The sequence below is a fragment of the Lutjanus erythropterus genome, chromosome 2 (genome assembly GCF_056507025.1).
Source record: "Lutjanus erythropterus isolate fLutEry1 chromosome 2, fLutEry1.hap2, whole genome shotgun sequence".
NCBI classification, from domain to species: Eukaryota; Metazoa; Chordata; class Actinopteri; order Lutjaniformes; family Lutjanidae; genus Lutjanus; species Lutjanus erythropterus.
Window position 1 is genome coordinate 13,024,670 of NC_139318.1, and position 12,854 is coordinate 13,037,523.

Below are 12,854 nucleotides of genomic sequence, written 5' to 3' on the forward strand. Positions count from 1 at the left end.
GAAGGGCCATAAACTCACAACTACCCTCAGATGAGTGATATAACCCTGCAGGATATGGACGCATCAGCCACACCTCCCACTGTGTGACAGCTCCACCTGCTGGCTCAGCTCCACTCATTCCTCTTCACCTGACTGGAGGAAAAAAAGGCGTCCATCAAAGCTCAAGCCTATTAGCTTCCTACAGCCATCTGCTGCTATTTCTAGATTGATGTATGTGACTGGATCTAAATGAGTCTGCAGAGAGACACATTCATTGGAGGCTCTATTTACCGAAGCGCTCTATGAGGGGAGATGGTATTGATATTTCATTATGAGTCTAATAAAGGGCAGCCAGTATTGAGTTTTCATTAATAGGGTTGGTTTGGTGCAGATTAACATGTCTGCGCACTTCATAATGACTTGGAGAGATGCTAAATGGCTCCAGCTGGGTGTTTTTAACTGGCCTCAATGGTTTGACTGATCAAACAATCAACTGCATCCTTCACGGCTGAGAAAAAGGAGTAGGAGGGAGAAAGGAGATATAGAGATACACAGACTGGCAGAAAGAAAGACAGACAGAGAGATAGAAAGATAGAGAACAGACAGGCGGAGAACATTGAGCGACCAAGATGTGATGAGAAAGATAGCAAGAGATCAAAAGAAGCACAGAATGTGAGTTAACAAAGAGAACAGAATAAACCAAAGAAGAAAAAAGGGAAAAAGAGACATAGCTCAAAGAAATAAAGAAGCAGCCACCTAAGAAGCAAGCAATAACTCCCCCGTCTACACCTACAAGACCTCTGCCTCGGTTTGTTCTCGTACCTCCAGGCAGTCTCTGACATCAGTGCCACTGGCCGTCAAGTCGTTAGAAAGCGTGACCCCGGGGTGAATACGACGAATCCAGCCTAGCAACAAACTCAACATTAGACCATTGACAATACACATTGCAGATGCTGAACAAATCAGTAGGCCCTGCGCGCAGAACACTGGCCTGTCCTTGACTTTCATTCTCTCACGCTCTCCTATTGCTTTGGCACAGTGGAGGTTCGAGCCAGATGGATTAATAGAAAGAGAAAAAGACCACAAAGCAGACAGGCTTAGACAGACACACAGAGACGGTCCTCTTTCCAATGGGGAGTCTGGGGACAGACTGAACTTTCAGCACCATGGACAGCGGCACAACGCTGGGCTGTGGATCCACGCTCTCTCTGCCTCTTTGTTTTTCAGCTGAGTCCAAACAAAAGCAAATGTTTTCTGATCGTGTTTCTCATAGGGCTGTCAATGTTGATACTGATATTAGGAAGCAAAAAAATTCCTATATCGACACATCAGTTGATATTTTTTATACATAATTTAATGTACAGAATAAAGCATATATACATGAACACACATTTTTTTTGCAATAATCCCTTAAAAGTGGTTAACACTTGTGACAAACATACGCAATTGAGGCTGGATATTTTACAGTTTTACAAGAGCAAAACCAATATACAGAATAGGAACAATAAAAACAAGAAATAAAAAAATAAAAATAGAAATAATATAAATAAGAAGAAATATAAGCAGCAGGAACAACATACTTTAAACAAGATGAAATAAAAACAATAGGAACAATATAAACAAGATGAAATATAAACATTAAGAACAATATAAACAAGATGAAATAGAAACATTAAGAACAATATAAACAAGATGAAATAGAAACATTAAGAACAATATAAACAAGATGAAATAGAAACAATAGGAACAAAATAAACAAGATGAAATATAAACAATAGGAACAATATAAACAAGATGAAATAGAAATAATAGGAACAATATAAACAAGATGAAATATAAACAGATTGATTAACACTGTTGCACAACAGGAATATATTGATATTGAATGTATAATATTGATATTTTTAATAGTCACAGATAACAATGAATAAAAAAACACAAATAGAGTAAAATATATATATTATACTAAACCTGAATTAACAAAAAAGGATCAAGTATACAGAAAATACCTACCTAAAAAGCTAACAAATAAAAAACAATCTGCATCATGTTCTGTGTAAAAAGAAGTTGTCATATAGAGGCATTTGGACAACATTTATGCAGACTGATTGATTGGTGACAGGCCAATATTGGGCAGACAATATTAGTCGACCAATATATGGGTTGGGCTCTCTTGCTGTGGTGCCGTAATATTGCAGTTTGTGCTGCAGTACACTCTGGGGTGACTCCCCCTCACTGTAACTGGACTAAGTGCGGCCCGTCCACCTCCTGGTATTATCTGCAGCACTGTGCTGCATCTTAAAGTGGCAGAGCCTCCATTAAAATGAGTGATGATCCAGGTCTGTTCCCACAGCGGAAAGCCAAGACTTTAAGGCAATAATGGATGGGCCTTTTACCAACACATTGCTCCCTCCCTGCAAGTATGTTTGTCTGTCCGTGTGTGTGTGTGCAGTTTACTATCTGTTATTGAGAAAATAAGGTGTTCTAACATACTCCAGTTGTCCTGTCTCCTGTGGAAGAAGGGAAGATGTATGTATGCTTGGCTGATAGTTGGGGCAATTTCATTCATGCATTCATTTTTTGTATTCATTGATATGGCTCACTATGTCACTGTCACATGAAAAAATGATTTATTTGTTGATTGATTCCTGTGTATGAGGTAATTCCAGCATGCAACTAAATGATGAGTATGTTTTCTCTTTATCTTTTTACAGAAAGTGTCCCAGTACACCATAATTGTTCAGGCCACCGACATGGAGGGCAACTTGAACTTTGGCTTGTCCAACACAGCCACAGCCCTGATCAGCATTACGGACATCAATGACAATCCCCCAGAGCTGACAGTCAGAACGGTGAGTCCTGAACTTTCCCATACAGATCTGTGTTTACATCAACAAGATGCATTTTTTATTTGCCACAGAATGTAAAAGTGCTCTTAAGAAATATGCAGAATATAACAGCCCTCCCTCTGTATAAGGGCTTTATTTTTCTCATCAAAATCAGCTGTCATTAACATTTATTGAATAGCTCTTTATTAAAAAATCAAGGTTTGCTGTATTTTCACCATTTTGTTGTTTGCTATAAATATATTATTTAAAGATATTTAGAGGAGGATATTGATTTTTTCCTTTATTTTTAATGTCAAGTGGTTAAAATAGTACAACAAAGTAATACAAAAGATTCAGCCACTGTACCAACCCTTATAATTTTTGTACAGCACTTATAAAGAATGAAAGAATGAATAATCTCTATGCCTAAAGAGGGATTTAAGAGGTCAAACTCCATGAAATTATTTCACCTCTTGACCCTGTATCACTCATTAACAATTGCTCATTTAGTTGCCATGCTACTCCGTGGTCCTTGTGCTCCATATAGCACATGAATGCATTTTATTCTTAGGCAGAACAGGTCACACAGACCTCCAAAGAAAGAAAGACTGCTGTCAGAGATATTATTAGAAAATACATTATCTAGTCCCTGTCAAAGACAACAATCATACAAGAGGAGCTCAACTGAAATATGTTTTCAGAGAACATTGAGATGAGGAGAACGTGTACACAGCGGCTGACAAAGATGTACACAGGATAAGGACAGGTATAAACAACACAGCGACAGATAAAGAAACACTGTGCATATGGAGAGACAGAAAAAGATAGTGTGACTGAAAGTGAGATCAGGATCAGTTTAGGTGATGGGAGGTGTGCTCCTCCCTGCTCTGCTCTCTGCGTGCGCTCCCTGCCAGGAGGGCCTCTGGTGGCCAGGGTTTGTCTGCAGGCATCTGGCCCTGGTCCCTGATACCTCCACATTGGTCTGACAGGGAGCCACGCTGGCACAGCTGCCCTACTTAACTATGGCAGTGTGTGTGGTTAGGTAGGGAGCAGTTTGTTTTTGAGAATGATGGTTACTGTATGTGTACTTACTGATGATGGAACTGAAAGCGGAACCCAGAGTGACTGCTGTGCATGTATGCAGGGATGCTTTTAGGTTTCTGATGCAGGATTACAGAAACGTCCTAGTTTACAGATCCTATCTTAATTGTTAAATACCCATTGTGATTTAGGGAAAAGGGCATTACAGATGAAAACACTTTTACATCTGTAGTAGGAGCTAGGTTACTTACTGTCTACATAACATAGCTAACCTTAAGGCCAAGGGACATTCCTTTGAAGACAACAAGTTTCAAATTTTGGCCAGGGAAGACAGATAGTGTGAGAGAGGAGTAAAGAAGCCATTTTTGTTAACCTGGAACAACCAAGGAGAAGGTGTGTGACATAATCTATCTGCCGCATACAATACAGTCTTAAGATCACTTCCCAGCTACACTCATGTGACTCTACCAACTCACATGATGGCAGGGTGAGTCAACGAAACACAAGTGAGCTTAATGACTCCCGTTCACACCTTTCTCCAGGTGGCCCTTACTCAATGGAGGGGTGGGTACATGAGTCACATGCCTCTCAAGGTGGTAATGACCCCACAGAGGTTAAATACTAACTAGTCAGAACTGAAGAGAATGTCTTCAAGAACCCTACCAGTTGCCTACAACAACCCTTTCTATGAATTCATAAACAAAAGCAAACAGCAGCATTTGTTAACTGTAGCGTTCATAACAATAGCGTTCACTAACAGTAGCTAATGGTAGTTTTGATTAACAGAAGCTAACAGTAGCATTCATTAACAATACCTAACCGTGGTGTTCAGTAACAGTAGCTAATGGTAGTGTTCATTAACAGAAGCTAATTACCTAAAGCTAACGGTAGTGTTCACTAACCAAAGCTAACATAGCATTCACTAACAGTAGCTAACTAGTATTGGGCTGTAATGCATTACTCAGTAATATACTGGTGTAATTTTATTATTTTACCCAACAGTTGCCAATCAAACTAATTCTGAGTTACTGAGTTACTTTTTGACCTAGTATCTTATGATGACATATGTGCGACCGGTCCTGTCAGCTGCTAGCCGAAAAGCTTATGGAAGAATGGAGGATGTGAGAGAGGGAGAGAGAGGTACTTTCCACAAGTGGAAGTGTTATCATTATTTTGAGTTTGTGGTGATGGGATCTCATTTGAAGGCCACGGTCAGAGAGCTAGACTATTGTTTCCACCACAGACTTTCTGTGAGTGTGACAAGGCTGCCGGCAAGGTACGAAAATAATATCATAATATAACGAGTAGTGTAATTAATTACTTTTGATACCAAGTAACAATTAAAGTAATTACTTAGTAACTTACCCGACACTAAATAACAATATTAACTGTAGTGTTCACTAATAGTCGCTAATGCTAGTGTTAGCTATGGCTGCTCTTTTATTGCTTTTACACAACGGATGCTCGGTACAGTGGAAACTGTGCCTAATCTTAAACCACTCTGTTTCTTTTATCTCCCAAGTTAGTTTTTGTTAAGTATCAGTGTGTTTCAATTATTAATAACAACAGCTTCAAAGTTGTTTGGCTCAGCGATATGTAAGAAGCAGTGCTGGTTGCTGGGAAACAGACATAAAAGTTGATAAGCGATGTTAGATTGAGTATTTAGGATGAAGTTAGATTAAAAAAAAAGGGGGTTCCTAAAGTTAGTTACAATTTGTTTCTGCAGTGTCAGATTGGTCTTTGCTTCGCCTTATCTTAACTTATGATTTTAAATAAAAAGTTCCTGCATCTTTCCCCACATATAGCTTGTATTCTCTCTTCCCAGCCTGGTGGTAGAATCGAATCAAACGCTGACCGCAGCTTGACAGACCTACAGGATTGTAGCTGCTCTTTATGTGAGCGCTTGGATTTCTGAGATTCCAGAGAGAGACAGATGCTGTCTGCAGCCGAGCTCAGAGGCAGAGCAAGCAGTGTGTCAGCGTCACACACTGTGATCCCCGTCTCCTCGGCGGGGCCGTCGGCAGCGTGCGTGCCAGTACAGTTCCAGCTGCATGCTCTGATAAGAGCTCCCCAGCTGTCAGGGGTAGAGCTCACCGAACAAGGCTGCCGCTCCGCTCAGAACTGCTCTGTCCCCCGTCTGTGGTGCTGGCTCCGTCAGCGCTCTTCGCTGGGGAGGAGCTCTGGACCACAGTCCTCCCGCTAGCCAGAGAAATGGACATGCTGTGCTTGAACAGACACACAGAAACACATTTACATATACAGTAAATAGTGGTGAGACTTGCTAGGGCTGGCCAATATACATTATATCAATATCGTGGTATGAGACTAGATTAGGGTTGCACCTAGTGATTTGTTTTAATGATTAATGTAATCTTTGATTAGCTGACTAATCTAATAACTAGTGGTTCAATTATTCTGAAGATTCTTTTTATTTTTCAATCAATATAAGAAATACTTCCCAAAATAAATATCACAAACTTGTCTCATTAATATCTCGATATTTTATACAATCATAATCCCGAACAGACACAAAAGCACACTAAAATTGTGATAATAATGGTATATTTTGGAATTTGTTTAATTTCCACCCAAATTAATAGACCTTATTTGTCAAAAGCCACAAAAGAGAAGTAAAGAAATCACATTTTTCACTATTTTCTGACATTTTAGAGACATTCCTTAAACATGAGAACTGACTTGAATCATTGTTGTTGTTTAATACAAACTAATAAATAAAACAATTTGTACAGGGGCAAGTCAAAACTGACTTTGGACAAGTATATTGCTGAGCCACTTGACCAACCAGGCATGTAAAAAAAAAAAAAAACAAACACTAACACAGAACCCTATATAGGCAGCAATTTATGCATATTTGATCCTTAATTCAAGCAGTTTTTTTAATTTACAGTTATTCCCAATTATTACATACATTTGCATAAATAAAGAATATCTGCCAATATATCAGTATCTGATTTTTTTTACTCATTGATCCACATCAGCCCCAAAAATCCAGTATCTGTCTGGCTCTAGAAGCCATATCGCCCAGCCCTGAGACGTGCACATACTGTACATGTGTGCTCTCACACAGGCTGTGAAAAATGTTTATCGTCTGTTCAGGGCCTCATTACTTTCCCTGCAACCCTCCTGAGGAAATGACTGTACACTTTGCCTGAGCTTGTAAAGGAACAGTTGCCCGTATTTCTGCGTGACTCAAAGAAGGTAATGAATAAAAATGAATAAAAAATTTGTTTTTGTTGTATGTCCTTCACTTAGAGACAAACATCCACACACTCTCACATGAAACATCCACGGCAGAGCAATTGTTCTTCACCAGCTGCCATTTCCACTGCTTTGTCAATCTCTACTTTTTGTTTTGCTTCCCACACAAGCAACTAGACTTGCAGCAGTTCAGTAATTATTTGTGCATGACAGGCAAGAGAAGAATTCATTGCTCTTTACGGGAGGCATAGAGAAAACATATGCACGCTAATTAAGTGAAATTGCTTGAGGGGGTGTAAACCAAGCTGATATATAGCATCTAATTTTTTTGAAAAAGACAAATGTTTTATTCATATCACCACATGGGCCTGGGCGCGCTATGTTAGTGCAATGTTAATCATTATGTGATAACAAAAAGACAATGGTACTTGCCAAAATCTATCTAATCAAGTGTATCACACCCCTGCTAGAGAGCAGCCAGTGGTTTCATTCAGCGAACTCTGATGACGAGCAGGAGTGTTGCTTGGGAGACTTGTGGGATTGAAAGCTTGAACTCGTAGACACACAGACGCGCAGATCTGAATGAGCGCTGAGTGCTATTTGTGATTCACCTGTAGAGCTGCGGCGGCGTCTAGCTTCTAAATACCTGAAAGAGTTGGAGTGCCATTCACCACTTTCCTCTGCTTCCCACTCCTCGACTTTGATTTGTGTTAAAATAGAGCTGCTGGGAAAGCAGCATGATATGTCTGTACAACATGAAAAATGAGAGCGAGCGTAGACGCCTGTTGCCAGTAGCTATACCTTTATTACACCATAGTGAAGACATAACAGCCGTCTTAAGTGGACTGATGTCAGTCTGATATTAGTAGGAGTCTGTCATTCCTGTGTAATGCTGTCATTACCATTTGGTGTTGTTTTCAACACCCCATAAAGGAAAGGATGAGCTCATTTAGATTTGTTCAGCTGGTGCTCTGCTGTCTAGAATGGAATATTTTCATTCGCTAAGTCAGTTTTCAGTGAGGCGGTAGATTCCCCTCACTGCGCCGTACATCCTGACGCAGATTCATTTTCTTTACTAATTCCTCCTGGCTGGACCGCAGCTCAAACATTTGAAGGCTGATCTGTAGACACCTGATGACATGAAAAGCAATAATCACAAATGATTGGGCATAAGTGACCCTGTGTCAGCTGGGTTTTGTTTGGGGCTGACCTTCATACACATGTAATGTATTGACTTGGTGGAGGTTCATTAAACAAGACCCTGACATAACGTGTCAGTGATGATGCTTGTGCTTTGAGTGATGAAGCTATAAAAGTTAGATTTCTCTGCAGGGTCAACAAATGTTGGCCCACATTGATCCTATCACACCTCCCGCACATGAAGTTTTGTCTGCCTACGTTTTTTAAGCTAGGCCATGTAACCTTTGAAAGAAACAAGAACATTATTTTACAAAAGGAAAACTACATTTGTAAGTTATAAACTGCAACCTTTTTCAATTCAGCCCACTCAGAGTTCTGCAGCTACTTTTTTTTTTAACTTGGTCTGGTAACTTAGTAGCTAACTTCACGACTCTTCTCTTCTACATGTGCAACTATTACGCTTTGTTTTGAGAGGTTTTCGAGAGTCTTTAAACACAGAATCTTGAAAGTTAACTGATACTCATATCAGTAGTTCACTGGTGGCTCGAAGGACAGTGGTTACCTCTGCTTTCATAGGCAATACATTACTTTGTAGGTAAAATCTTATTAAAAAGACCAAGAAAACCACAGAAACAATCACACTGCATATTGCATGTTGTCGTGTATGTTCAAATAACAGGCTGCTGGGGCATTGCCAAGCCTGGAATTTCATCATTTTGAGGGCAAGGCTTCTTGACCTTTGGCAGATACATGGGTGAAATGCCAGAGCAACAAGGTCATCAAATAAAACAATGATTTTAAGTCTGCAAAAGTAATGAATTTAACTTAAGGCTTAAGGATAACTTCATCTGTATTCAGTATTTATATCAACATATTAGCAAAAAAACTGAAGTACAGTTCTAAGCACAGGGATGAATAGGGATAGATACCTTGACAAACTAAACAGTGTGTGATATTTAGTGAATTGGTATCTTAAGATAAGGAGAAACTTTCCCAAAATAGTCATGGAATAATACTGAGAATGTTTCTTGTTATTTTGAGATTACAAAATAGCTCATTATTTTGATGTAACAGGGCATCCTCAATATATAGTGACAGGGTCTTATTTTTCATCACATTGGCAATGATGGTTTTCCATAGACACATACAGCACATACAGCAGCAGAGCAGCACAATAAAGAGGACATGAGCATGAGTAACGCAGACCTAGCTGTTTGTTAGGGTTAACATAGACTCCAGTCTGCAGAGTAAACCACAGAATTGCAGAGTAACATGAGGGTTTATATCACGTTGACATTTCTGTCCATTTTCACACCCTCCCTTTCTCGTGCTTGTCTTGAGCCTTTTCTGATGTGAATCTTCATCACACTTAAACAGCCCAGATTTCCAGCAATTCATACCAGACATGAAATCGAACCCACCGCTGGTTATGTGTGCAGCGTTTCACTTGATTCTGTCCAACCAGAATCTCAACAAAAGACACTGTTGTCTACAAATCATATCGACAGGAAAGACGAAGAGGAGAAAACTGCTAAATCAGCTGGGACAGTGTGGGCGGGGCGCTGTGGCTGCAGGGCTGATCTTTTTTTTTAAGGGGCATAAGGCCAAACTAAGGGGGCACGATGGCGATGGGTGTCGTGGCTGTTGTGAAATTTCTGCCCTGGCCATTAGCATACCACAAACTTAACAGTGCTTGTAAAAGTTTTTTTTACTGAACCGATTGTTTTAGCTTAACTATGAGCAGACTGAATGTTCTGCTGACTGTAGGTCAGTCAGAATCAGTGATAAATGTCACGGCTGTATGAACACTGATGCCTTCACTGACTGTTGTACGCATTAAAAACAGCGATGTGATCGATTAGTTTATAGAAAAAGTGAACAAACACTAACTCCTTAACCTGAGCTAAAATAAACAATTTGAATCAGGAAAGTGATTCATAAATTCCACCTCTATATGTTTTAGTATTCACCATTATATCCTAACAGTCATTTGTGCCCACGGCACCAGCATACAAATGATGTTCAAAGGCATTTTGTTTTGATCTTGACAATGTGTCTTCACCTAATGTTGCTGAATAGGCTCTGACTGTTCCTCAGATTTTCCTCAATAAAAGTTCTTGTTAAATGTTTAAAAAGGCAAAGCACATAAAGTTTGTTTATAAAGCCCTGTAAAGCCAGAATCCATAATACTGACAAAAGCCTTTTGTGACAAAACAACTCAAATGAAAATTTAATGATTCCTTTTATTTTTGCCCCATTTTACACTCACTGGTGAAGGGTGTTCCATCTGACGATTACCTATAATTGATTCTTATTTGCAGTTTTTCTCTGTAACTACAAAATCCTTCAGAAACTCAAAAGTCTGTGTCTCCGGTGGCTTATCAATGGGTCCACATTGCATTTTAGAGAGAGTGGCCATTTTGGAAGCATCCTCCCCTACAGTCAGCACCATTGTGTGTGCCTCTGAGAGAGCATATTCCATTTGGCTGCCTGACAGCGCGGCCCAAACAAGCTTGGAAGGTTTGTGGTGGTGTTTGTGCTAAAGCTCGGGGTGAAAATGAAATGGAGGAGCCCACACACCAGAGACTGAGAGTGCATATTTAATTTGTTCTGTGCTTATCAGCCTGGTCGTACTGCGGGGGATAGGAGGAGAGGGCACAAGGAGGGAGGGAAAGAAGAGGAAAAGAGGAATCGAGCGGTTTGGACGCTGCTTCAGTCCCACGATGATGAAGCCATTAAAGTGAACAGCAGCTGGCAGACACACGCCATAAACAAGTTAACGCTTCACAAGAGGAAACACGGATTATCGTCTGACAATGAGAGCTTTTAGCGTGGATGTGTGGGTGTGTGTGTCTCTACCTTTGAGTGCCCATCCCTCTGTAGCCACATAAATCCCCATAGAGAAAGACGTGTATCCCATCGCGCTGCAAATTCTTCTTGGGGCTCTGCAGCTGTCACCAAGTTTCCTGCAGAGTTAGTTCAGAGGGGAGTTGTTTCAGATTGCAGTATAATGAAGATCATTAGCCAAAGATTATTTCTACCGCTGCCTTAATTACAGTACTTATCTAATTGCTTATTAAGACCTAGATTTGGTGAATGCACAGAATCTAAATTAAATGGGTAAACACTTAATTGAACAAATCCATTAGTTCAAATAATGAGTTTCATGTGAGCAGACATGGAGTGGAATAAAGGACAGCATTAACATAATGGAAGATATGATTCTCTCTTATCCACATTTAAACAAATATGTCTCTTTCTGCTCTTCAGACACTCTTAGAAATTAGGGTTCCAACAGGGTTCCATTTGCTTCCAAAGAACCCTTTTTTAAAGAAAGCATTTATCAAGAGTTCTTTGTAAAACTAAGGGTTCCATCAAGAACACATTTCATCCAAAGAGCCCTTTTTGGAAGACAGAGTTCTTCAAAGATTTGTTGAGATCCTCGAAGAACTCTTTTGTCAAGGGTATGTCAATTCTTTGTACCATAATACAAAAGTGTTCCAGAACCCCCTGAGTATATTCTAGATAAAACCCATTGGAACATAAAAAGGTTCCCTGTAGAACCCCCTTATTATGTTCAAGATAAAACCGTTCTTAGTAGAACCCACTGAGTGCTGTAGATAATAAAAAAAGGAATATAAAAAGATCATTTGTAGAACCGCCTGTGGGTTCTTGTCCTTAGAGGGTGAAAAGGTTTCTGGACAAAACTTCTGTGTGGAACCGTTACAACATAGAAAGGTTCTCTGTAAAAGCTCTCACAGGGGTTCTGGTTATAACCTTCATGTTGGGTTCTAGATAGAATTCTCTGAAATGGTTCAGAGTGAAACCTTTGGTTCTACCACAGACCTAAAAGGTTCTCCTATGGCGACAAGCTGAAGAACTCTTTATGGTTCTAGTTAGCATCTTTATTTTTAAGAGTGTCTTTTTTAATTTCTCCCTCATTTGTTTGCTTCCACTCATGTTTTAGTGTAATGAGCATTACTGGCGTGACCCTAAAAGCACTTTGTTTTCATAAGAATGATTATGGAAAATGCTTAGAGATTGATGACGGCACGAGCAAATGTTTAGAATCTCAATAAATCAACTTATTAACATGCATTAGCCGACTGCTGGAACAACATCAGCATAATTGTTATCTCTCCCATCCTCCCTACTGTCACCTCCCCTCCCTTCCTCCCTCCCCTCCTCCTCTCCTCCCTTCCTGATCTGTAGTTTTCAGGGGAGGTGCCAGAGAACAAGGTGAACGTGGTGGTGACCAACCTGACGGTGGTGGACAGGGATCAGCCCCACAGTCCAAACTGGAACGCAGTCTACCGCATCGTCAGCGGAGACCCGTCCGGACACTTCACCATCCGTACTAACCCCATCACCAACGAGGGCATGCTGACGGTGGTCAAGGTAAAAATGAGACTGTACATTCAGCCTCACTACATGTGTCCTGATATCTGATTGGATTTATAGGACATATAAAAAGACATTTAAAAAACAATATAAATAATAACAACAATATGCAAAGAATTATCATGGATGTCTCCCAGTTATAAATTGGAGTAATCAAAACACAACTCCAACTACTGATTATGATTTTGAGTCTAAATATTAATTTCAAATCCTAATAACCTGTTTTTTATACAGTAGTTCTCACAA

The 12,854-nt window shown here is 39.9% G+C and overlaps 1 protein-coding gene across 3 annotated transcripts in view; it reads left to right on the forward strand.

Annotated features, from left to right (window-relative positions):
- Positions 1–12,854, forward strand: part of cdh4 (cadherin 4, type 1, R-cadherin (retinal)) — a 414,572-nt gene that overhangs the window by 374,817 nt on the left and 26,901 nt on the right. For all 3 annotated transcript variants that reach the window (XM_084728666.1, XM_084728652.1, XM_084728660.1), the window contains exons 9-10: positions 2,694–2,831; positions 12,420–12,605. In XM_084728666.1, coding sequence (XP_084584792.1) covers positions 2,694–2,831; positions 12,420–12,605 — 324 coding nt within the window. The remainder of the gene's footprint in view (positions 1–2,693; positions 2,832–12,419; positions 12,606–12,854) is intronic.